The sequence below is a fragment of the Radiomyces spectabilis genome (assembly GCF_025331425.1).
Source record: "Radiomyces spectabilis strain NRRL 2753 chromosome Unknown BYT42scaffold_10, whole genome shotgun sequence".
NCBI classification, from domain to species: domain Eukaryota; kingdom Fungi; phylum Mucoromycota; class Mucoromycetes; order Mucorales; family Radiomycetaceae; genus Radiomyces; species Radiomyces spectabilis.
Window position 1 is genome coordinate 236,282 of NW_026251935.1, and position 24,470 is coordinate 260,751.

Sequence of the window (24,470 nt, forward strand, 5' to 3'; positions counted from 1 at the left end):
CAGCATATTGCTCAAAACCGCCAGCCGAAAGGTTTGACATGCACGGAACATTATCAGTCGCCGACCGATTTAGGAATAATTGTCGGTTTAAGGATCCTTGCGGGCGACTGTCCGAGAGGATGCTTCTTCAAGATCGATCGGACAATTTTTTTAAGATAACAGCCCATGGGCTTATCCAGAAAGCTTTTTCATCTGGGTTCTGGGCTCATGACTTCTCATCAACATCCAATATTATACAAAAGCTTGCACATGCACGGCGCTTGAAGAAACCATTCTATTCCATAAATAAATTGGTGAACTTGCGTGAGATCGTTTCTACAGTAGTGATACAAAGAAAGTACCCCAACCTCTGATGTATAGGTATGCCTTCGCGCAACAGACATCTTGCAGTCTCTACGGGCTATCATATTCTGTGATATATTGCTTCTAACTGGAAATGCCTGGCCGGAACATTCATCTCCTTTGGTATTCTTTGTCATCCTAGTGAGTGACAGATCGCAAGCACGCACGATATTGACATGGCTGGTGCCCAGGTTCGGGCTCATAGGTCTGTACATTCGGCACGTGCTTAGTGATAACCGGTGGTCGTCACACAATGTTCGTGCATTTGTCAAGAATTGGAGGACCGGATCTGAGCCCGAGGTCGCACGACAGAAGCAAAGAGTATCCAACGCTGATGGCGTAAGCGAGAGGCAGCCGTGCGTTCGTTTATTTGACGGACATATCTGTTGCTAACAAAAAAGCCTTATGGATCACTCCTCGCCTCTTATTTTAGTGATTACCGATCGCCACTATCATTTGCAAGCAGTATTTACAATGGTATAAACTGGCGGGGTACCTGAAAAAGAAAAGACTTATAGTTGCTCACGGCGACCGCTCCATGGCACGTGTACGATCTGAGCTGCGTAGGTTCTTGAAGGCTACTGCTAACCTATGGAGAAAACCTTTGCAGGTAATGCGTAAACATTCGTGTGTGGGAAGCACTGACGGGAGGAACCGAGTTCAACAACCAGCAGGTCCGACCTTCTTTTTCAGATGGTCAAAAAAGACAAGAGCTTGTTTATTTTGAATAGTTCATCTTTACCGCCATCATGGAACACATCCAATGTGTTCCTCTGTATACGATTTCCATGACTTTGACGCAAGGAAAGCCCGTAACTAACTCATTATCTACTAATGGCACAAGTCGAATCGTGGTAGCACAGCGAACAGACAGACTTATCAGTGCAACCGAAATTCGTTAAAAAGTCTGCGTAACATTCGAGAATATCTGGAGCTGCGAATTTCCCAAATGACCAGAATTCCGTGAAATGGGCGGCTAGGGTGGAATAAAAAAAAAGGTGTTCAAATTTTATACAAGAATTACGAAATAACAAAAACTTCTAATAAAATTAAAACTATAACCATTGTAAATAAAAACGAAATATATCAACAGAACAAAGGAAATGGATGCCTCAGTGCTTTTTCTTTTGGAGCGGCGAAATTTGGTGATGGAAAACAAAAAAAGTTACTCAAATGCAGATGGAATGACGGTGGGGAAGAAGGGAACTGTACAAAGGGTAAAAATGTCGGAATAGGAAAAAAAAAAGTTCAGTAACTTGTCAAACTGACTATCGATCGGGATCCCGGAAGTGAGCTGGCGGAAGCAGGTCGCCGTATGGACCTTCGACTGACATTGGAAGAGGCGGGAGAAGGTGACGAGGTCGGTGTTGCCGGTGTTTGTGTTTCCAGGAAATTATCGAGATCATCTTTTACAATGCCGATAAATCGTCGACACCGCTGTCTTCCGCCGCGTTTATACCCTGTGTTACTGTGATGCCGCATAACCACCACTTCGTAACGTTCCTGCTGTTTACTGGAGAACGAGACCGAGTTGGAGATACAGCTTCCGTCGACCAGCGACACGGTGGATTGATTACGGTACCAATAGAGTTGAGGCGAGATGGGGTCTTGATGAGGTGCGATTTCCAATGTTTCGTCTTGGACGGCGTTGAAGCGATCGAGTAAAGGGTGATAGTTGGATGGGACGGGAGGTGGCGTTGGACAGGATAGTGGTTGAGCGGGAGAAAGACAGGGCATGGTGTTTCGTTGTTGCAGTCGGTGATACAGCGGTTCTTTCCATATGCCAGTCTCACGATGTTGGTCGAGGGTCTGTAAGAGGATGTGATGGTGTTCAATCATGACAGTCCACAGGTGGGTCCATTTCGCGTTCCGTTCGATAAGATGACTCATTTCGCCCAAACGTTGCCGTGGATTTTTCTTGAGTGAGTAAGGAATGTCTTTGAGCGTTTGTTCCAGCCCAGTGCATACAGGTGCCAAAACAACCGCCAGTGCTTCGGGACTCATCATGTTGATATGCGCATACTGTTGAATAGACGAAGCGAGTGATAAAATGTAATACAATAAATGAAAATGGGTCACTGGTAAGTCTTTGATGATCCCACTAATGAGTTGAACAGTTTCCTCGTCGGACATTGCATCATCTAAAAAGAGAAAACATTTAAAAAAAAACATAGGTTGCTTATTAGTTTAATTGGTACTAAACCCAAATGCGAAGAAGCTTTTTTTTTCTTGTCTTCTTGATCTTAGCAGTTTTTTTTTTCTTGTGTTTCTGTTTTTTCACTAACCTGACGCTTGAAGGAATCGATCATGGTAAGCACTTGGAATGACGGATTCGGGAAGATTCCGCAAAAACTTTTTAACGACACCGGTGATGGCGTGGATATCATGATGAGTCAAATCGAGGTATTTGCCATAAGTTGGTGGACGGTCAAAGTCTCGCTGTAACTGATTCACCTCGGAGGCTGCTCCCGACAGTCTAAAGATTCCTTCTGTACGCAAACCTAATATACGAGAAACTCAGCATTGTTCAGTCACTGGCCTTTTTTTTTTCTTTTTTTGTTTACAGGATCACACATGATCTGAAGGGGTCGTTATTTCTGTACCTCTTTGCAATATTTCGGTAAAACACCGATTCACAGGATCAGGTACACATAAACCATTGGACGTTATCGACCCACATTGAGCAGCATATTCCAGTGGAGCACCAAAAATGCCTTTGGTCACTATTACACCTGCTTGAAATAAATAAATACAAAAACAAATTACGGGTCAGCAAAATATATTGAATCCATATAGGAAATTCCTTCTTCCCCCTCCAATATCCTTTTTCCTCTTTTGCCTCCGTCTTCATTATTCTGTTTTCTTGTCACCGTTGGCTTTCCTTTTTCTTTTTACCTTTTTTTGCGGGAATGGAAGTATATCCACCAAAAAAGTGATGCTTTTTGAGCAAAAAGCTGAGTGGGTTCTTTTGACGCTTCTTCTCCGGTTGAACGGAGTTGAGCGCAGGATCATTAGCGATCATCAAGACGAAATGTCAAAAAGTGGAGTAATAAAAAAAAAAATTGGGCAAAGGAAAAAGGGGCGATGAGTAAAAATGGAAGAAAGAAGAGAGCGAGCCAAACTGGTCAAAAAAAAAAAACCTAAAAATAAGAGGCTCGTACAATCTCGATTTTTTTTTTTTGACTCGTGTCACTGTATACTTCATCCAGTTCATTCTCCATCATTTTGCATAAACCATCTTGAAAAGAGTATTTTCACTGCGCTTACCCTCCCTCACCTTTTTTTCTGGGTTGTCTGTGTTATCATCGATCATCCATTGACAGCCTGGGAAATATCCTACCATTGCAGAAAAAAAAAAGATCATGAACCACATAAAAAAGGAATCCAGATAGGGACATTGAACTTGGCCAGGTCATGGCGTCTTTTGTTTGTGTTTTCAAAATGTTACAGCCACTTCAATACCAACCAGACTGGATTTATGACGTATACTTGTAGCCATGTCCCGAACGGCTTTTTGCGCAACCTTACGGCAGCGCGCCCATTTGCCGTAGCGCCACTGGGAGACTCTATTACGACATCACACACAAGTTCACCCTATATGGTTTACATAATTTCTGCAGACCATTTCTGAATACTTGTTGCGTATAGTAAAACCATCAGTTGATAAAGTGTGATTGAATGTTATTTCTCTCTTAACGCACAGCAATGTCATACTGTTCCTGTGATTTTTCAATTGTTTTTGCAGCTCGGATTTTCTGTAATGTTGTCGCAGTATTCAAATTAGACTTTTAGCAAATGTATGTATCAGTTCGTTGTGCATGCAGCAAAAAATCCTGCATAGTGTTCATTGCAATCACGGGCCAAGCATGGATGAGTCGTTCTTCAGCGGAGTTTTGGCCGCTCATACTGTCGCTGCTGCTGTCGCTGCTATCATACAACTGACCACTTTTTCCACAGATTGTTTACAGAAAGATTCAGTTATACCAACGTCCAGAGAGTAACTATCTTGGCAAAATAAAGGCCAAACGCTTAGTGCAATAGGTGGGCTGCCATCGCCGAAATTGGATGTGTAAAAAATGATTGGTCAACAAAAAAAATATATAATTTGCAATGACATGCACCAGCCAGTGACGAGCTTTTGCCACGTCGGACTAACTATTATCTTTCTATCCAACGATCCGCCTTTCCTTCACAGCCAAACCCTTTTCCGTTATGCAGCCCGTTCTGACCCTCCTCATTTGTATATACGCTCTTTTCTTTACACTGGTGAATGCGGGCCCTGGAACTCACCGTTACGACGGCGCTCATTCCAATTATGGCATAGACAAGACCAACAAAGAGTAAGCCAGATCACTTTACCCAATATTGCATTCGTTCAGTCCATCTTATGCCACTGACACGGGTTGCACTCTTCCCTTAGACATATTAAAGAGCATTTGAAAGCCTTGTCAGGCGATAACCTGGACGAATTACCACCGTTGAGTGACAAGGACATGATTTACTATCTGTTTGTGATCCACGACACAAACGGTGATAATCACTTGGATGGACACGAATTGCGAGCTGCTTTTACCGACTTTGACGACGTTTCGGAAATCGATCCTACTGAGTTTATTTCATTGGAAGAGGTCACGGAAATGGTCGATCACGTGTTGGAAGAGGATGATCTGGATGGCGAGTAAGTCTATCTGTTTGCAAGTGCATTGTGCGGAGAGCCATTGAAGACTCATTATAACGAAACTTTTTTTTTGATGTCACAAAGTGGCCGGATTTCCTGGGAAGAATACATACAAAGCCAGCTGTACCATGGTCAACCAACTGAGATTGTCTAGACATACCCCCAAACTATAATAAAAAGGCGGCTGCTTTTTACCTGTCATCTTTCTTCTTCTTTTTGCTTGTCGGATCTACTTTACTGTTTGTCCGGAAAAAGAAAATGTCGTTCTCTTACAATGCTTCACCTGGCAGACCATGCTTTCGATTTATTATGAACATGTATGAAGCTGTCACTGGTCATCCATTGCATTTCCGATACGTATACGGCCAAACCACACTTTCGACCCTAAACGAAGGTAGGATGAGGTTGATTTCATCACAAGAACGTAGAATAACTCACTCGCTGGTCTTGGCACCAACGTAGTCGTGATTACTGGTGTCATTTATTTTGTTGTCATCTTTGGTGGTCAACGACTGATGGTCAATCATTCCGCTTTTGAACTGCAAAAGCTGTCGCGTATCCATAACCTGCTATTGACGCTGGCCTCGGGACTTTTGCTGGTGCTCCTCACCGAACAAATCGGACCTCTCCTGTACCATCAAGGATTTTTCCATGCCGTGTGTGGAGACGATTCGTGGCATTCTCCTTTGGACCTGTTGTATTATCTCAATTATTTGCTAAAGTATTGGGAACTTTTGGATACCGTGTTCCTGGTGCTGAGAAAGAAACGACTAGGTAATCTCGTTTGCTTGAATCAATCATCAGCGCTTAGCTTGTTCACTTACATAAGTATGCACAGAATTCCTTCACTATTTCCATCACAGCATGACATTGCTTCTTTGTTTCATTATTCAGAACGAGCAACCCGGTGCGGTAAGTGATCCTTTCTTCTATATCTTGTTGATATGGATGGAATGAGATCGAAACTTCATTTAACACTTTGTGTATTTAGACTTGGGTGCCGATTGTGTTGAATCTTTGGGTTCATGTTCTTATGTACTATTATTATTACCGTACAGCGGCGGGGGTTCACATTTGGTGGAAAAAGTACCTGACCACCATGCAAATCACCCAATTTGTCTTGGACTTGACGGTCATTGTATTTTGCTCCTACACGTATTTTGCCAGTCATTATTTTCCCAGGATGCCACATCTAGGCCACTGTACCGCCACGGACTTTTCTGCTATATTTGCACCCGCCTTGCTCGGCTCTTACTTGGTCTTGTTCATCAATTTCTACCGTCTCACCTACCAAAGCAAACAGAGTCACCGAAGAAAAAGGCTGGCGGCAGACACCAAGTCGTTATAAGGGCACTGTTCAATTTTTGGGTCGAAAAAAAGACAAGGATTAGCGGCCCATATTAGAACACTTTAAAACGACCATTCTTCGAACCGGGTATCCCGATCTTTTTTCTTTTACTTCTATTTTTCTTTATGCTCCAATAAAAAAATGATATTACGACATGCTGATAGTATGATGTGCCCAATTCCGTGAATCGTAATATAGCTAAACTCTTTTTACAAACTGACAAATACATTGTATAATATGTGAACCCAACTATCCAACGGTCCCGGCATACAGTAGCGGAGACAATCCTGGCCTCCTACATGACCGTCTGGGCGTAAATCGGTGACAGCCGCTAGATCCACAAAGAGCCCGCCCGAAGCCTCTACAATGCTTCGTGCGATCGCATTACGTCGTTGGACCTCGCTCCATCCAAATGGTAATTGTCGGCGTTCTTCATCCGTCAATGGCTTTTTCAGCGGTCTGTCCGCCTCGTCACAGTAAGGGTGGCCAATCGATGTCGATCGATAGATGACAAGGGCGTGGGGTTTCACTCGACGAATGGTGCGCATGGTGTTAATTAGCTGACGCGTAAAGGTACCATCGTCTTCGGCAACAGGCCCGCGATTGAGAATTAAAATATCGTACTTCGAAATAATATAGCCCGGAAGGAATGGCCATTCTACGATATCCATGTGCGGTCGTCCATGCGCTTTATCCACTCGATGAACTGTCGACAGTACATCGTTGCGCAAATAGCGAAGATTCACATCGGGTTTGGAACACAGACTGTGATCCTTACAGTTGAGTTCTCCAAAACAGACCACGGGACCGTCTCTCAGAGTATCCAGAAACAGATCGTGCAGTTGAAAATGAACCAAATCGCCTACCATCAAAATATTGCGACCTTTGAACGCATCGCACCACTGACTACGGTCCAGTTGATGCGGCAACGCACATTCTGGTTGCCAGGTATACCGTAAGGCGGGACGTTTTTCGTTGGATGAATGGCGTTTATAAAAAGCACGATCGCAACTTCCATAAACGGGATCTTGAAAATGGGGTAACATGGATGATGCATCGTGTTGGATCCATTGACCTCGTGTCCAGCAATCTACTTGCGCTCGGAACGCATCGGCGGCATCCTGTGTCGTGAATTTCGTTCCAGGCAAACCCTTAATGGTTTCGCCCCACGGTTCTTGTATAAGATCGTGGGCTTTTTGTACTGCTTTCTCCTGAAGCGCTCGACGGTCACTGGACGTCAGATTCAGCTGTGCATAGGGATTAACGTGAGATGCGTGCGGATGAGGCTGTCGATACCACGGGAAACCCAGTGTTTCATGAGTCGATGACGGGACCAATGGCGCCGATGGAGTTGACGGTTGTGTGAATCGTGTGAATAGATGATAACTGACGATGAATAACAAAGCATAAGCCAGTATTCGGACCCACTTTGTTAGGCGCCATGACAGAAAAGAGGACATTTTCTTGTCAAGTAGGACCTTTACATCGCCTCCAAAAAAATGCCTCAATAAAAAAAAAAATCAGCCCCGAGATCACCGTCTCCGATCCCACCGATCCCCTAATTAGGTAAATTGCCAGCAAAATACACGGTTCACACAGCACCAACATATCACATTTTCTTGCACAGCAAGCGTATCATATTACAGAGGCATATTTCATGTAAAAAGGTCGTTATATGGAGGTGACTTGGTATTACTTTGTATCAAAAAATGGTTTATTGTTTATTTATGATCTTTTTTCTTTGTTTTGGTTGTTTTTTGCTGATTTTGTTGGGTGTTTAGGATGGTCTAGAAATCGGGAAAGTGGACTCTGTAGGGATCTGGGCCAGGGAGACCATACGGTTCGCGGTTTTCTTCGTATCGGTCGTATTGACTAGCATCGCCTTCTCGTTCAATGGGCGGGACGTACGGTGGTCGGGTCATACGAAGGGCAATACTATCCCAATCAATCTCTTCAAACCAAGGGTGACGCTTAATGTCCTCGGCTCCGTTTCTCAGGTTACCAAATCGTCGCGACAAATCAGGTGTCAACAGACGTTTCAGTAAATCCTTGGCTCGCGGATCAAAGTACGAAGGCCAGTGAATGCGACCGGCCAAAATCTTTTCGTACAATTTGATGTGATCTTCATCGTAAAACGGAGGATATCTGATATAAATCATCAAACAACTCGGTGAGTGATCCACTCTTTTCCTTGTCCCCGTCAGTTTCTACCCTACCCTGCAAGCATTTCAAATATCAGAATGCCCAAACTCCACCAATCGACCGCCTTGCTGTATCCTTTGGATTGAATGACTTCAGGAGCTATATGTTCCAAGTAATTATATGTGAGTGCCCGACACAGACGAAGGAAATCCAATTTTTCTCGGTCCACTTACCAAGATAATCGGGTGTACCGCACAGTGTCCATGTAATATCTGGGACAAATTTCGTAAAGCCAAAATCGGTAATTTTAATATGGCCTTGTTTGTCCAACAGTAGATTTTCGGGTTTAAGGTCCCGATAAACGATATCCTTTGCATGAAGATATTCGATGGCGAGCGTCACTTCGGCCGCATAGAATTTAGCAGCACGATCCGGAAATCGCTACAATATAAACAACACCCATCAGCCTCCCTGGCACTGAGATTCACCAAGAGTATATCATCAACCCATGCGTACCTTCCATTTTCGCAATACCGTGAACAGTTCACCACCAGGCACGTAATCCATCACCATGTACAAACATGCGTCATCTTGAAAAGTGCCCCAAATGTTGACCAGGAAAGGATTAGCTACGGATTCAAGAATGTGTTTTTCGTTGTTGGTGTGTTCTACTTGCTTCAATCGTACGACTTCCGATTTTCGGAGAACTTTAATCGCATAGTAACGACCATTGTGTCGCGATTGAGCCAAATGCACACGCCCAAACGATCCCGTGCCCAGCGTACGCAGTAAATGGAAATCGTCCAGCTTCAACTTGGGCTTATTTTTACGCTGCGACAAGATTTGATGATCATATTGAAGGTATTGCTGTCGTAATGCCGCTCGCTCTCGAGCTAACAGACCGAAACAAAGAAAAAATTTTAAAACCCCCAAACATTAAATTGCTTCGCATGAATCTGTCCTTTTTTTTTTTCTTACCTTTGGGATCATGATTGTCTCGATAGCCAAGCTTTGTTTGTAAAAATTGAGCTAACAGAAATCAAGGAAGAACTACGTTAGGTCCTGTTTTTCTTTTGCACTGCATCATCTGATGGTTTCGTCCAATCCATAATCATACTCTTTTCCTCGTTGCCTTGGTAAACCGTTTGAGGCCGCACGAGAAAAAAAACCGGAGTTTCAACATGGCACCCGCTTTTTTAGTATCCCGCTCCCTCTCTCCATCCAAAAAAGAAAATAAGAATAACGAGAAATAAGCACGATATACTTACAAGGTGGGTCGATATCCATATATTGCGGACGCTTGTTTTCCACCGATTGTCGGGGGGTTGCATATCCGGCTGTATAGTTGGCCGACGGATTCGTTACCGTTGGCTCGTTCATTTTTGGCAGCGCAGAAGGTTGTTGCTGTGGTTGTGGTGTCTGTGGCTGTGGTTGCGTTTGCGTTTGCGTTTGCTGTGGTTGCGGTGGCGTCAGTTGAGATGGTGGCTGTTGCTGTTGAGGATACGAGTTGTATGTGGTTGGATTTTTATCGGCTGATCCTGGGGTGTGAGGCGTCGTTTGAAGTCCAGTGTTCATGCCTGTGATAGTCGCGTCGTTTTTCGATGCAGGCATAGGTTGGCTGATGGTCAAGGAAGGTTCCTCGGCTTTCGCCGACGCCGTTCCATGATGCCCAACATGTTTAGCTTTGCCAATAATTTTATCAAAAAGTGGCATGGTCTGTTTCTCTGCTGGGCCTGTGATGAAAATGTGGTGAGAAAAAGAAGAAAATCAATTAGAAATGCGGCTGGAGTTTAAAGCAATAAAAAAAATGACGGTGTTGGAAAAAAAAAAAAAGAAAAAAAGAACACATTTTTTGGACTGCTATTTTTGGCTTCATTCTGGAGACGTTCAGACGGTCATCAAAGGGAGTAGCCTATTCAAACTTTTATTAGTTCTTTTTCTTGCAACATTCATCAGAGAAAAAGGTTCCTGCCTTTTGGGAGTTGGCAGTAATTTATACATGCCCGTTGCTTTTGTCGTTGATGGTGTGCCGGCAATACAATAGAAAAAAGCTTACATTTGTAAAACCGCTGCTCCATCGCCGCTTGAATGAAAACGTTCTGTACTTTAGCTTCTTTCGCAACTCGTCAGTCTTCCAGGTGGCAAAATGAAAGAATGGATAGAGGGTGCATGTATTAATTCCAAACCATTCATTGTCATATTTATTCTACTTGAAATATCAATGCTAAAGCGACTCGATTCATGTTGGAAAAGGTATGTTAAATGTTCGAACGATTTCAAAAGTTTTCTTTGTTCGCTTTTATGACGGCATGACTTGGCAATGGTTGGAAAATGATCATTTGAAACCAATCGTTATGTTTCTATTTTTTTTATTATGCGGGGTAAGTGTCCGGTTTGCCATTGTCAATTCTTCTGTTGCCGGCACCAACCACAATCCACGACAACCACTGCATGGCAACCTTCATTGTATCTATTGGTTATTCCATCGTGTTCGTTCTCTTGCATTCTATTTTAAACATTCCGACCCCGTTACGCTCGCTCGATGAGCGCTTCAGAGATAATAAGAGATCCATTGTGCGAGTATCATACTACTTCTATACGATGGCATCCTTCCAGTTTTATGATACACACGTGTTATGTCCTTTTTATTGAATCAACAACTGATGAGAACGTAAAACGTTACACAGAGAGCTTTTTCTTTTTTTCTTTTTTTTTATACAGAGGATCAATCCGATATATATAACTTGAACCAGTCAAAGCCCGTCTAAGCTTCAAGCTTTCTCTTCTTGGATTCCTGATCAGCGCCGGCGGCCATCAAGGCTTCGATTTCGGCAATTTCCTTGGGCGCGGTGGTCAAGTTGATGTGACCGTCCTCGGTGATGAGGATGTTATCTTCGATACGCACACCACCTACGGACTTGTACTTGTTCAACATGTCCTGGTTGATGTACTTGCCGGTCTCGGCCGCCTTCAATACAGGATCAATGAGGAAATCGCAAAAGTAGACACCAGGTTCCACCGTTACAACATGGCCCTTGGCCAATGTACGGCGCATACGCAAGTTGCGGATACCAGGAGCATCAATACGTTCAACACCTTCGGGATAACCACCCACATCATGCACATCCAAACCCAACATGTGACCCACTAGAAGAAGAAAAAACAACGGGCATAAATTTTTAGAAGAACTTCCTTTTTTTGTCTCAATTCAAAGCCCATACTTACCACCGTGAGGGAAGAAAGCCGCCACGACGTGATTAGCGAGAATGTCTTGCTTAGATCCAACCAGGATACCCGCCTTTAACAGACCATCGCAAGCCACTTCGGTCGCAGTGTTGTGAATATCTTCCCAAGCAACACCAGCCTTGCACTTAGCCAAGCAAGCCTAAATATGAAGAATGTGTGAATTTAGAATCTCATTTTTTCATGTGCGACACAAAAAAAAAAAAAAAAAAAACCAGCCGATGTCTCATTGTGTCACCCCTTTCTTACCTTTTGCATATCAAGGACAATGCTGTAAATGACCTTGGCTTCCTCTGAGAATTTACCACCGACGGGGAACGCGCGAGTGATGTCGGAAGCATAGCATCGGTATTCAGCACCAGCATCAACCAACACCATATCAGTGGCTTCCTTCATCACGGCATTGTTCTTGTTATAATGCAAAGTAGCCGCGTTCATACCAACACCCACAATAGGATAGTACGATTGGAACAAAGCACCGTGGCGAACCGACTCGTACAAAAACAAAGCATACAATTCCTGCTCGTTCATGCCCTGCTTCACGGTTTGCATCAACTGTTACGTACCCAAAAAACAAGACAAGATTAGTTTCTTTGTGTTCTACGAGGTAGATGCACTCGTTAGTTTTTTGTTACCTTGACGTGGGCGTCCGAGGAGATCTTGTTGGCTTGACGAATCACTTCCACTTCCCAATCGGCCTTGACGCAACGAGCTTCCACAAAGGCGGTGTACAAAGCCTTGTTCTTGTCGGCATCGGCCACCGAGGCCTTGGATTCCTCAAGCAATTTGCGGTCGGCAATAGGCAAAGTGTACACGGTGGAAGCCTTGCTTAAACGTTCGTTCAACTTGTCGACGTAGAAGGCTTCATCGATGTCGTATTTTGCACGAAGCGTTTCCAAGGAGTCGGGCATACCCATCCACATGACGTGGTCAGGATTAATGTTGGGCGCATAAAGTTCCACTTGTTGCGTAGCAAGGTCAATCACGACGTGAAAGTCAGGTTCGGGAACACCTAAAGGATGATTTTGCATGAATGAACAGGTTAGGGTCTATGTTTGTACTTCCTCGAGCCCAAATATGAAAATATTTGAAAATGGGGGAATTGAGTTATTTTACCGGTGACATAAAAGAAATTGCTTTCTTGACGGAAGGGATATTCCACGTCGGTGTCGTCTCTTTCGTGCAAGACTTGACCGTTGAGGTAAATGACGCCTTCCGAGACGCCAAAGTTTTGAAGAATCTTCTTGACGTTTTCACGAGTGGGGAATTTTTGAGCCATGCCGGACTGAAATGGATTGAAGAAAAAAAAAGGGGGGGGCGAAAGAGAAAAAAAGCGTGCGAAAAAAGACAAGTGGAGTTATAAAAGCCTAATTTTTTTTTTCTTGACCGTTGGGAAAATAAACAAAGAATGAGTAAGAAAACCTTGGACTATTTCCCTCCAAAAAGCTCCGCTTTGCGATAAGCTTATTGTTTACTAGGGGTTACAGTTTATGAGCAAATGACCAACATTGGCTGCGTTTCTGAGTCTCAAAAATTTAACATTGATCGTATCATTCGCCCAACTAAACACCTCTACCTTCAAACACCGATCAAAATGACATGTTATGGAATTTCTACTCAAGTCGTCTTGCGCTCTTTCGTTGCCGATCCAAGGGATAAAGAATAGCCGACCGAAAAATAAAAACTCAGGATCGGATCCTTTGACAGGTAGAACGCGTTAATTCATGAAACACTATTTCTCGTCTGAATGGGCTGCAACGTCCCAATGGCCAGTGTCTGTTGCTTTGTATTTACCAGTTTAACAAACCAATGTCATATGGGTCGATCCAGTTGCTAAGATGATGCATTGATACATATTGATTTTAATTGCCTTTATTCACGCGAAAGCAAGCTCTTATGCCGCCCACATGCATTTTTCGCAGGACCAAAGGAAAATAACGGGACGGACGTTCCTCCAGTTGAAAGAGATATGAAGATGAAACACCGCGCGACCTAAAGTGGACCTATCCTTCTGCAAATACCGACAGACGTTTCCTCTCATCTTCATAGTTGAACACCGAGGACCTCAAACATATAGGCCAAAAAAAAAAAAAAAAAAAAAAAACTATTCTCTATAATGAGCAGTCAGCATCATCAAGCAACGCCAAAAAAAAAAGCTTCGAGTTGGCAACCTGGCCCAACCACACTTGTTGATTGGTGCGGATTTTTAATTAATTTCCAAAAATAAAAATATACCACGTAAGGACTTGCGCAAACGGGGAATCGAACCCCGACCTTCAGCTTGGAAGGCTGAAATTCTACCATTGAACTATTTGCGCCATATTCGGTAAGATTCCGAATTTGAATAACCAGGCCTTTTTGTGTAACGCGAAACTAGCCAATCAGATTGCTAGAATTATGCATTTTGTGTAACTAAAGAGCGGAGTTGTTTGTTCAAATGTCAAAGCAGCCTCTCTTTTTTGCGCGTTATATGAAGCCAACAGGACCATTGGCAACAGTTTATGCCGTAACGTAACCTTGATATTGATCAGTTTTGCAAAGTTTACAAACGGATTATGGAGCTACATGTGTCGGCTGCATGTGTGGTCTTCACCATAACCCTAAAAACAGTAGGAAATACTTATCAGAGACATTACAAGTTAAAGAACAAGCTAACCGACGTCAACATATATTCTGTATTTAAGTTGGATCAGGCAGCAAGTACACGGGAGCAAAAGCGTTGTAAGATCGTGCAGAAAAAATGATAAATAAATTTGCAGCAAAAAACCGACAGTCAGCACACTGCCATCGGCCAGGTCAGACAACAATCTTTTATCAAACCACAACGTTTAAATTACACCAAAGTTCTCGAAAATACTTGCAAATTGAGTATGGTTATTGAGTATAACTATAGGCCGAAATACCAATACGCAAAAAAGTACAACATTTTATCCCGATTGACTTGTAGAACGCTTTCTCCCAGTGGGCTTAGTCTTTCTGATTCTTGCACCGTGAATTTAGGAATACAATCAAGTAATTTGTAGTTATAAAGAAGTTGTCAATGATTTTGGCAATGCGTTTTGTACTTGGTTGGTGAAAGTAGAGAGTAACATACTTAGGCAATAACGCTCACCCAAATGAACTCTTCGGAAGTCTTTAATTTCACGATCTGAGTTATTTCAAAGGTTGCACAACAGGTATGAAATTTTCGGGTTTGAGATTTTTCATTCAGTTTTTTCGTTGTGATTCACCGGTGCTTTGTGCCACCAGTAATTCAATTACCATATGTCGAAGGTTTTATTTTAGGAGTTCTCCATGGTGCTTAAAGTAGGGACGAACTAAAATCACATTGAAAACAAAAACAGATTGGAATTTCTGCAATTGCGGCTTTTATTGAATCAAATTCATATCGATTGACGTATCTGAAATACGCCCCTAAGCATTTTCTATATCGGCCGTTTATACGTACCTTGATAGCCGTTAGAGACTTACCTGTGCGAAATACTACGAAGGTGTGCACTCAATACTAAAGTAAGATAACTGAATTGACAGAGTTTTGGATGTTGCACTTCACTTTGTAGACTACTGCTAAGGCGATAGAACGCTCACCGCAACAGCATAGCGAAACAGATGGCTGGGTGAGAGACAATCTACGAAACAACTACAGTCAGTGACTTTACTTTTCTGTGGGACTCACATTGATGCCAGCAGACGACGCAAAAGAGATATACCTCTATGATGTAGGAATTAGTTTCGAAGATTTATCGCTTCAAGTTGGTTGTTATTTGTGAGAAGCTTACGTAGTATAGCTGCTCTAAAATTTAATGGAGTATTGAATAGCCATAAGTCTTTAGGTATCAGGTAGCGCCTCGCTTTGGGCAGAAACGTGTGAGAAAACTCTCCAAAGAACAAGTTAATGTGAGCCGCCACAATGCTTTCAACTTTTTTTTTCTCTTACCAAAGAACTATACATTTCTTCACTAAATGCGGAGATCATTTCACTCAACGTTATGCATCCTTCTTAGAAGTGGGGTAAAAACATCATTAGCAACAGTCAATAGTAAAAAGGTCTATCGTCTTACACTATAGATTTTTACGAGTTGGATGGAGAAAAAGAAAAAAAGTATGATCTTTTACGATGATGTTTTTTTTTTTGGCCTTGGGACTGCTCATTTATTACTGATGAGAATCTAGGTGAAAAAGTGATAATCAGGCACAAGTTTCTTTTTTCTTCCAATAGCAATTATATTTACTCACTCACAGTGACAAATGAACAATCAAGACTTCAATAATCAGAGAATTACAAGCGAAGTAACGTTGCCGTTCCTCGAGCCAAACAGTCTGTCCAAATCAACTCTACGTTTGAAGACTACGTACAGGCCGAAATGCATTTTGTGCAGTAAGTTTTTGGAAAGAGAGCAAAACTTCAAAAACTACATTTACTATTCACCGTCTCGTAGAATAAGTTGATGTAGAGTTTGCTGCTGAAGCCAGTCATTCGATGGGTAATGTTATCGACGACGAGCTTGAATCACCATTTGTTAAAAATGATTTTTGACGTTTGTGGGGGGCCTAGCGAGCTTGACTCCGTTCTTGCAAATATATTAGTGGCGGCCATATTTGGAGCACGTTCTCTGAGTTGGCAACTAGAGACGGCTTTGAGGTTACAGTATATTGCGTTTCAGTTTTCCGATCGCTCGTTCCATTGAATAGGCCGCATAATGCGACAATAGTTCCACACAGCGGACCGCATGAACATCATCCAGTCCCCGGCGCGATTCATTTTCTGGAACTCCGCCATGATCTGCCCCAATTCGTGTCTGTACGTATTGTTGGAAAACAGATGTAGTGGCTCCTTCTTTGCCATACACATCTTGCAAGAATTCCAGATTGGCCTTGAAGTGGGTAACGAGATGGTCCTGCGTTTTGGCAACTATTTCGTCGTCGAGGATATGCAAGCTCGTCCACCCACTGCAGGAAATTAGAAATCTCTTTTGTTGCGACCGGACAGGCGCAACCGGAGTCTGAAGCATGTATCTGCTTTCACTGCGGATGGCGGAAGGAAGATTGGAGAACGACGAAGTGCATTATGGCTATTCGTCATTCGCTGCTGTTAAAGAGAATTAAACCTATTGGTACATCCAGTATGTCTAGACGCATAATGCAATATTAGGTTGCGTGAACTGATTCTGATAAATTGTCCAACTCTGAATGAGTTGAGGTATCATTTATCACTGACCTTTCCTGTCTCTGTATCAGTTAACGGAACGGATGCATGTCAAAAAATAGCAAGCCATTTGATTGGTTAAGTTTTTGATCTATAACTCGATACTTCTCAGACGCATGACGCGTCTACGTGTTGTGCCTCTTTTCCGCATTCTATTTCTGTTTTTACCATGGCCTTCTCATCGAGAAATCCATTGCCAATGATTAATGAAGAGTGACAGTATGCCGTTCAGTGAAAGTGAAGAAGAGTCTGTAGCTCTCGACGAGGAAGAAGATTACGAACAGAAGCTGTTGTCTTTATATTAAAATCGATCACACCAAGAGTTGATCTTACTGAAAGAGATGGAAGATGTTAAAGCAGAAACAAGAAGACCGGCGTAAGTTACTTAGACCGTATGTATACTGATTTACGGTTCTGACCAATTTTATTTACACCAGCAAATGGCGCAAAGCCGCAATTCACAATGGCCAGGCTCTTCCGGTTTTGGCGCTCGGGGCTGCGGCATTTTCGATGACAAAGGGGTAAAATCAGCGGAATCTCCAGAAAATTTGCAAGATTGCTTAAAGAATATGAAAGAAACGGCAAGCTGATATTTCTTAACATCGATGAATATAATACATCCAAAGTAAGTAAAAGGAAAAGGTGTCAACCATAAGCTGAAAAAGTAGCTAACGATGCCTCCCTTTAGATTTGCTCACGTTGCGGCACAAAATCGCTCAAAAACATCAAAAGCCGCCAAACCAATGCTTCGATTTTCAAAGTTCTTCGTTGCACCAATTGTAAGAAATCTGGAATCGCGACGTCAATGCGAGTCGCAACATACGCTCCATAGCTTTTGCCGGTTTTTGGGCCATGACCGGCCAATCATGTTCACCCGGCCCAACAATGCAGAAGAAGAAGACGATGATGAAGAGTTGCATTCACACACCCTGGCCAAAGAATGCCATCGGTGGCAGATAACAGGTGAGCCACAAATAACCCCGAATTCAAAACGCGATATCATTTCACTAAATTTGGGTTCTAAAATCTTTAGTTGTGTTAGCTTTTTCGTTTTAAGCTATTAGTGCTTGTTTAGCGCGGATACCAAGAAAGAACTTATTGTTTGCTACGAGTGCAATGGAGAAAGAAGAGTGCCAACTATCGCAATGCGTGTTCCCAATGATAAAAAATGATGTACGCTTCACGTCTTTTTCTTTTTTCATAGCGTAGACTAGGGAACCTTAATCAAAGCGCGACAACATTAGTGCAACTAAAAAAGTTCCCGTTGGTGCCCTTTTTTATCATGTGATGGGAAAAGCCAGTGGGAAAAGGGTATATTACATAACGCACGATCCCGCCCTAGCTGTTTTTTTTCTCTTTTAGAAAAAAGATGATGTACTGTATTGATTAATTACCATAGGCTTAGTATTGTATCTTTTTTGGAATCGGAAAAACACTCGCACAAAAAGAAAATACGAACGTGATAACATCCAAAATCACGCTAATAAAAAACAAACGCCACTCTCCCAAAAAAATGAAACGGATCTAAAAAAAAAATAGTTGACTATGTTACACACCAGATCTCCATCTTTTCCATGCCATTCCTCAGTCGATTGATTTGTCGTGCCATATTAAGGTCCTCGTCGTCAATCATAAGCACCATTTCATCGTCTTCGTCTTTGTATTGGAGCCGCATGGTGGGTGGTGCTTTAAATTTTTCGCGAATGCGCAATAAAAGATCGTCAAATGTGATGGTACTTGGTACCAGTAAAATGCGCGTATCGGTATGATGGACCTTGATTTTCAATCGACCGGCCATGACGCCTTCCTTTCCTGAAGCCGTAGTGGATGCCGACGTCGAAGGTTGCGGGGTGAAGGGTCTGAATGAATTGGCACTGTTGCCACTTTGTTCACTTCCGCGACGATCCGTCACGGGTTGTTGGAGATTGTTACTATTCAAACGTCCTCGAATCCGTTCACGTTCTCGATCCTGCACGGTCATGCTTTCCAATGATCCATACACTTCATCCAACGCTTGATCGAAATGACCGTAACTCAATGTATCAAAATCATCATACGCACTCTGACTGCGGGGAATGGGAGGCACGGGCGGAGGCGAGTAGCCGCGAGTTTTATGACTTCGGGTGGAATTGCGACCGGTGGATGAAGACGATGAGTACCTTTCTTCATGCGCGGATTCAAACCCGCTGTCTACACGTCGTCCATCGGATTTATATCGGAAACTGGAACTGAAGGAGGCCGTGGATGCCGTGGATGGTTGGGAACTGTCAGCCCATTCGTCGGTGGCGGTGGTGTACATGGTGACATTGGAATCCTTTCTTCGTCGTTCGTTGGTGGGACTATATTGCGATCGTACGGATGTATGCTGGGGCTGCCGTGCGTAGAGCGGGGAGGAAACGGAGGACACGGGGATGGGAGCTTCTGTGTAAAGGGTGGGAGGGGTGGCGGGTCGACTGGTATATCCCGACGATTTATACGTTCCACTGTCGGTCGCGATGCGACTCATGGCTTGCGATGACGGACCCGCAAAACGTGCGAGGCCTCGAACGGACTGATCGGATGAAGAATGATGTAAATGGTCTTGTGGTGGTTGCGATGGTTGTTGTTGCTGTTGTTGTGATGGTGATGTATTGAAGCGTGATTCGGAGAGTAATACAGAGTTGTTTAATTTCATGGGGGACATGCCGTGTTTGTTGGCTTTGTTGATGCCCAGTTTATCGACCATGGAAAACATATCCATGCCGTGGAGTTGACGTAATCGGCTTTCCGGTGGTCGATAGAGCACGCCGGGAGGAATGGAATACACCGAATACCCTTTCCCTCGATCACGCACCGCCTGATCAATGACATCATGTTCTTCGGTCATTTTGGCTTTTTGTGCATGGTATAGATCGGTTAAACCGGCATCGATTTTGCCAAGATATAATTGGCAGATGCCTCGATTGAACAACACTTCGCAAGCATAAAGTCGGAAAGCCAGCCCCAACTGTTGGTAATTAATGATCTGGTTGCCACGCAATTTCTAAAAAATCAGATGAAATCATGATTTAGCCCAATCAATCGACGTAAATGAAACTGTGGTAGTCCCTGGATCCCTTGGCGTGGTCCTTGCTTTTTATTCTTTTCCATCCGAGGTATTGGAATCCCATTAATTTACCTGATAAGCGTTGTCAAAATCCTGCATAGCTTCATTCATGTTATTCAAGATAAATTGCGACACTCCTTTCTGGAAATAGGCTACGGCGAAATACGGATCCATACTGATGGCTCGACTGTAGGCGGCCAGCTAGAAACAAGAAAAAAAACCAGCAATGACAAATCCAAGGCAAAAGGAAAACAAAATAAACCAATTTTTTGGGTTTAATATGTAATATTCGTGTACGACGTCGTACTCTCTTGTTGCTCAGGAACAGCGACTTACCGCACGTTCATGGTCGTTTACAGTAGCAAAGATGAGACCAATATTGAAATGCATCTTGGCATTGTCGGCCATGGTCTAGTGCAAAGAAGGATTAGTCAAAGTATTAACGGAAACCTTGCCACGCGACAAGGCGGACGCGTGCTGATTCTTGGTTATAAAAAAAAAAACCCACACAAAACGCTTACAATGAATGCTTTTACGGCAGTATCATAATCTTTGCTGTCAAAGGCATTGCATGCGTTTTGCCATTGTTCCAGTTCGAACTATTGACATGAAAGATTAAAAAAAAAGAATCCAGTCAGTCGCATTAGCATAACGGATAGCGGTGGTTCGTTTTTTTTTTTTGAGATTGAGTGGTGAGACTTGCCTTGAGCGCCATTTAGGAAAAAGGCAAGGACAAGGGGGAAGTGTTATAAAACGGTGAAAAGGTTTTTGTTTTATTATGAACGAGTTTTTAAGGAGAGCGAGGATTGGTGGTTATGACTTGACAAGTTAGGAGTAAACAGAACGATGTGTAAAAATGGTTTGAATAACAAGCAAAAAGAAAAAAGAATGTCTAAAAAAAATAGAGATATAAAAAAAACACCATCCACCAACACAAGTGAACACTGGCGATTGGTCAAACTCGACCCAAATAAATCGCTCATTCAATAATGGAACTTTAGAGCAGATCGTCCCACTTGGAACAAAGTAACAATGAGGCACAAAAAGGAAGGCGACACAAAAAAAAATAGTTTCTTCTTTATCATGGCTGAATTTCATTTCCAGCAATTGGTTTCTTGGTATTGCACCCGCATGAAGAAATCATATCCGCAAAAAAAAAAAACAACCCAAGCGTCCTCTCTTTTCTCCTGCTCTTAGCATAGTTGTTTATCCAACCCCTTTCAAATAAACGATCAACATTGACCTCGCTCGTCTTGGCACATGATTTTTCCATTTGCCTTGCCAAGGCGGTTGATTCGGAGCAACAAATCCTTAATTCCTTTCAAAATTAGTGATACTAGCGCGACCATCTACCTTTAATTGACCGTTTCATCACTCATGGTGAAAATGGATAAAATAACCCTTGATATATCATCATTTACCGACTAAAAATAAAAGGATATCGTAGGAACTGTCCTTGCATTGGGTGATATAGTACTAGCCTGCCGTTTCATATGCGTTGTGCAGGGATCTGATGACGTTAGATGGCAAAACCATGACTGATCATCCTTCTGGATAAAAATTAGGGACGATCCTTTTTTTTTTTTTTTATTCATCTATTTATTTTTGGCTGATGAGGGATGAATTGACTGTCGAGATCGCGAACGGTTGTGGCAACCATAGCAACAATTGACTATTTTTTTCGTTGTTGATATCGTCACTTTTTACCATGCTTGGATGCTCGGGCTGAAACGTATTCTTCGGTTCACAACGGCATATGCATAATATAAACCCATCTGCATGTGATGTGATCGCACCACAGAAATTAAGGTTTGGCTGCAAGCGAAACTTTAATATTGTTGTTGAATGTTGTTGTGCTGTTTTAAATATTTTGAATTTCGGTTGCATATGAGAATGTCAATAGCAACCACCCTTCTCTCTCCGTTAAACTAACCAGCAGATGATGAAAAATGAACTCATCTTGGTTAATATTCAAGGTGTGAAAAACCTTTTCATATGCAGGGAAACAATTCTTTCGGTTGATCTGTTTCGAAGATATGCTGATGATCTGTCCTGCTGCATGATGTATTGAACGGTACTTGCATTTTGGGATGAGCTCCAACAACACCAGCTGACGCGCGTATTAAATCGAGCTAACAATGTAAAAACTTGTCCTCTAATTCTGTATCAATACGACGCGGCAGCCTCAGGCTTGCATTTCGGACAAATCGGGTAGTTAGTGATATTGCTCCGAAAAAAATAAATATAAAAATAAAAAAGTCAGCACATGGCATGTGCATTTATGAGAGACTTGAAGCCACAAGCGCTTCATGGATGTAATGTAATATGTCAATTATAAACCTGAATTACCATTAGGTTATACCATGTGCTATAATTTGGCGGTCTACAAATAGCCTAGCCCAACTAATAATGACAGACTAGGGATTATCGGGAAGATCACCCTTGAGCCCGATCGCCCTGTATACTCATCGCTTGATGAACGAAAAAAAAAATATCAAAGCACGTGCAGCACATAGTGCACGACGTGTTGCTCTGGAGGAGAGAGAGGGGAGCAAATTAACCATTCGTTTCTCCAATGTCCTACAATCTCCCATTGTGACTAAAAATACTTTATTCGCCTTTATCAAGAAATGACGGCAAGTTCATCACCAATCAAGAAACTAGGCTGATTCAATATTTTCCCCTAATATCAGTCAATCGGCAGAACATAGTTATTCTGCATTACATGTAACTTTTCTATTCTTTGATTTTTACCAATCTTTTCACAGATAAGCATCAATCCCTTGTTGTGTTTTCTATCAGTCCTATTTCTTTTTTGGACGTAGCCGAATCTGATTCCAATCACAGGAAATTCAAAGGTTTTTCAAGTCCGTCTTAGCCCAAAGTCGCCGTGACTCGCTTTTTTCTCAAAAGACCGAGTTCAAAAAAATATGCCAGTGTTTCGAGCTATTTCACTGTCCAAGCTTGCCTATCATGTCATCAGAGAAGAAGAGTGAATTGCCTAATGGCTCCACGAATAAGCAACCGCCGGTTATTCTGTGCATTGGTATGGCAGGATCCGGTAAAACGACCTTCATGCAGGCAAGTTCATTGGGAGTCTTTGTCAGCCAATCCTGCTCCACACATTAACCGCAGTCTTTCTCTTTATACAGCGTATCAATGCTCACTTGCATGCCAAGAAAACACCTCCATATGTCCTCAATCTCGATCCAGCCGTCACCTCTCTTCCCTTTACCGCCAATATCGATATTCGTGACACCGTCAACTATAAAGAAGTCATGAAACAGTAAGTGGATCTCACCAACATTGGACTGATCCGGCCGTAGCTGATTGGGGTTTTTTACATTTAACAGATACAACCTGGGCCCTAATGGCGGTATTCTCACTGGTCTGAATTTGTTTACCACCAAGTTTGACCAAGTGCTGAACTTTGTCGCCAAACGCGCCGACACCGTGAGCCACATTCTTGTCGATACACCTGGTCAAATCGAAATCTTCACCTGGTCCGCTTCCGGAGCCATTATCACCGATACACTGGCCGCCACTTACCCGACGATGATTGCCTACATCATCGATACACCACGCACCACGTCTCCTGCCACCTTTATGAGTAACATGCTCTATGCATGCAGCATTCTTTACAAGACTAAATTACCCTTTATTCTGGTGTTCAACAAGACCGATGTTGTGTCGCACGATTTTGCTGTCGAATGGATGACCGATTTTGAAAAATTCCAACAAGCCCTCAGCCAAGATACATCGTACATGAGCAGTCTCATGAACTCGATGAGTCTGGTGTTGGATGAATTTTATAATCATTTGAAGGTGGTCGGTGTCTCGGCTGTCACCGGTCAAGGTGTGGACGAATTCTTCCAAGCGGTCGATGACGCAGCAGAAGAATATGAAAGGTACGGTTGGATATACGTCCTATTAGACAGTAAGAGAGAACTCATTTCGTATGATGTTATGCAGAGAATACAAACCAGAAATCGAACGCATGATCAGAGAAAAGATGGAACGTGAAGAAAAGAACCGAGAACAACAATTGAACAAATTAATGAGTGATATGAAGGTGTCCAATGGCACTGAAGTCGATCTGGACGAGAATGGCTCCCGATTAGAAGATGAAAAATGGGCGGAAGACAAGGATGACGAAGAAGAGGAAGAGGAATCAGACGATGAGTCTGACAGTGAAGGTAATCCTTAAACAATCCAATCGACAGTCGGGAATGAAACTAACATGTGTTTGAAAAAAAAATGAAAGGTGAAAATCCGTTACCATCTGCGTCGAAATTTCCACCTTCATTTGTCCAACAACGTAATGATGAAAAATTCAAAGCTTGGTTATCTCAGGCCAACAACACCAGCATGTAACTTTATTTTTTCATTCGATTCATTATTAATTAAAACCATTCTGCACCATGTA

General features: G+C 42.7%; 8 protein-coding genes and 1 non-coding gene across 9 annotated transcripts; 3 read left to right on the forward strand and 6 right to left on the reverse strand.

Annotated features, from left to right (window-relative positions):
* Positions 1-1,375: 1,375 nt before the first annotated feature.
* Positions 1,376-3,453, reverse strand: BYT42DRAFT_577942 (Rho GTPase activation protein). Its single transcript, XM_051569230.1, has 4 exons — positions 3,238-3,453; positions 2,946-3,074; positions 2,628-2,843; positions 1,376-2,483 (listed from the first exon to the last, which is right to left on the reverse strand). The coding sequence occupies exons 1-4, from the start codon at positions 3,362-3,364 to the stop codon at positions 1,591-1,593; spliced, it is 1,365 nt and encodes a 454-aa protein (XP_051420900.1). The 5' UTR covers positions 3,365-3,453; the 3' UTR covers positions 1,376-1,590.
* A 1,033-nt stretch (positions 3,454-4,486) lies between these two features.
* Positions 4,487-5,220, forward strand: BYT42DRAFT_536228 (uncharacterized protein). The gene is made up of 3 exons (XM_051565481.1): positions 4,487-4,682; positions 4,763-5,020; positions 5,105-5,220. Exons 1-3 carry the CDS (start codon positions 4,555-4,557, stop codon positions 5,172-5,174), a joined length of 456 nt encoding a protein of 151 aa, XP_051420901.1. The 5' UTR covers positions 4,487-4,554; the 3' UTR covers positions 5,175-5,220.
* Positions 5,221-5,278: 58 nt separating this feature from the next.
* Positions 5,279-6,368, forward strand: BYT42DRAFT_594725 (ELO family; the record flags this gene model as incomplete). Its single annotated transcript, XM_051570791.1, has 4 exons — positions 5,279-5,414; positions 5,483-5,794; positions 5,859-5,932; positions 6,012-6,368. 4 exons carry the CDS (start codon positions 5,279-5,281, stop codon positions 6,366-6,368), a joined length of 879 nt encoding a protein of 292 aa, XP_051420902.1.
* A 96-nt stretch (positions 6,369-6,464) lies between these two features.
* On the reverse strand, positions 6,465-7,866 carry BYT42DRAFT_577946 (uncharacterized protein). Its single transcript, XM_051569231.1, has one exon. The coding sequence runs from the start codon at positions 7,826-7,828 to the stop codon at positions 6,578-6,580; it is 1,251 nt and encodes a 416-aa protein (XP_051420903.1). The 5' UTR covers positions 7,829-7,866; the 3' UTR covers positions 6,465-6,577.
* A 196-nt stretch (positions 7,867-8,062) lies between these two features.
* Positions 8,063-10,326, reverse strand: BYT42DRAFT_621180 (kinase-like domain-containing protein). The gene is made up of 6 exons (XM_051572366.1): positions 9,779-10,326; positions 9,489-9,539; positions 9,027-9,410; positions 8,744-8,951; positions 8,585-8,669; positions 8,063-8,513 (listed from the first exon to the last, which is right to left on the reverse strand). The coding sequence occupies exons 1-6, from the start codon at positions 9,839-9,841 to the stop codon at positions 8,156-8,158; spliced, it is 1,149 nt and encodes a 382-aa protein (XP_051420904.1). The 5' UTR covers positions 9,842-10,326; the 3' UTR covers positions 8,063-8,155.
* Positions 10,327-10,999: 673 nt separating this feature from the next.
* Positions 11,000-13,170, reverse strand: BYT42DRAFT_577954 (peptidase M24, structural domain-containing protein). Its single transcript, XM_051569232.1, has 5 exons — positions 12,870-13,170; positions 12,389-12,765; positions 12,003-12,308; positions 11,736-11,895; positions 11,000-11,657 (listed from the first exon to the last, which is right to left on the reverse strand). Exons 1-5 carry the CDS (start codon positions 13,030-13,032, stop codon positions 11,275-11,277), a joined length of 1,389 nt encoding a protein of 462 aa, XP_051420905.1. The 5' UTR covers positions 13,033-13,170; the 3' UTR covers positions 11,000-11,274.
* Positions 13,171-14,000: 830 nt separating this feature from the next.
* On the reverse strand, positions 14,001-14,071 carry BYT42DRAFT_t113. Its single transcript has one exon. It is a non-coding gene; the product is annotated as a tRNA-Gly (tRNA).
* A 4,160-nt stretch (positions 14,072-18,231) lies between these two features.
* On the reverse strand, positions 18,232-20,964 carry BYT42DRAFT_518823 (uncharacterized protein). The gene is made up of 5 exons (XM_051565250.1): positions 20,748-20,964; positions 20,566-20,643; positions 20,381-20,455; positions 20,117-20,245; positions 18,232-19,981 (listed from the first exon to the last, which is right to left on the reverse strand). The coding sequence occupies exons 1-5, from the start codon at positions 20,757-20,759 to the stop codon at positions 18,503-18,505; spliced, it is 1,773 nt and encodes a 590-aa protein (XP_051420906.1). The 5' UTR covers positions 20,760-20,964; the 3' UTR covers positions 18,232-18,502.
* A 2,053-nt stretch (positions 20,965-23,017) lies between these two features.
* On the forward strand, positions 23,018-24,251 carry BYT42DRAFT_594728 (uncharacterized protein; the record flags this gene model as incomplete). The annotated part of the gene is made up of 4 exons (XM_051570792.1): positions 23,018-23,125; positions 23,197-23,330; positions 23,398-23,952; positions 24,017-24,251. The coding sequence occupies 4 exons, from the start codon at positions 23,018-23,020 to the stop codon at positions 24,249-24,251; spliced, it is 1,032 nt and encodes a 343-aa protein (XP_051420907.1).
* Positions 24,252-24,470: the final 219 nt, after the last annotated feature.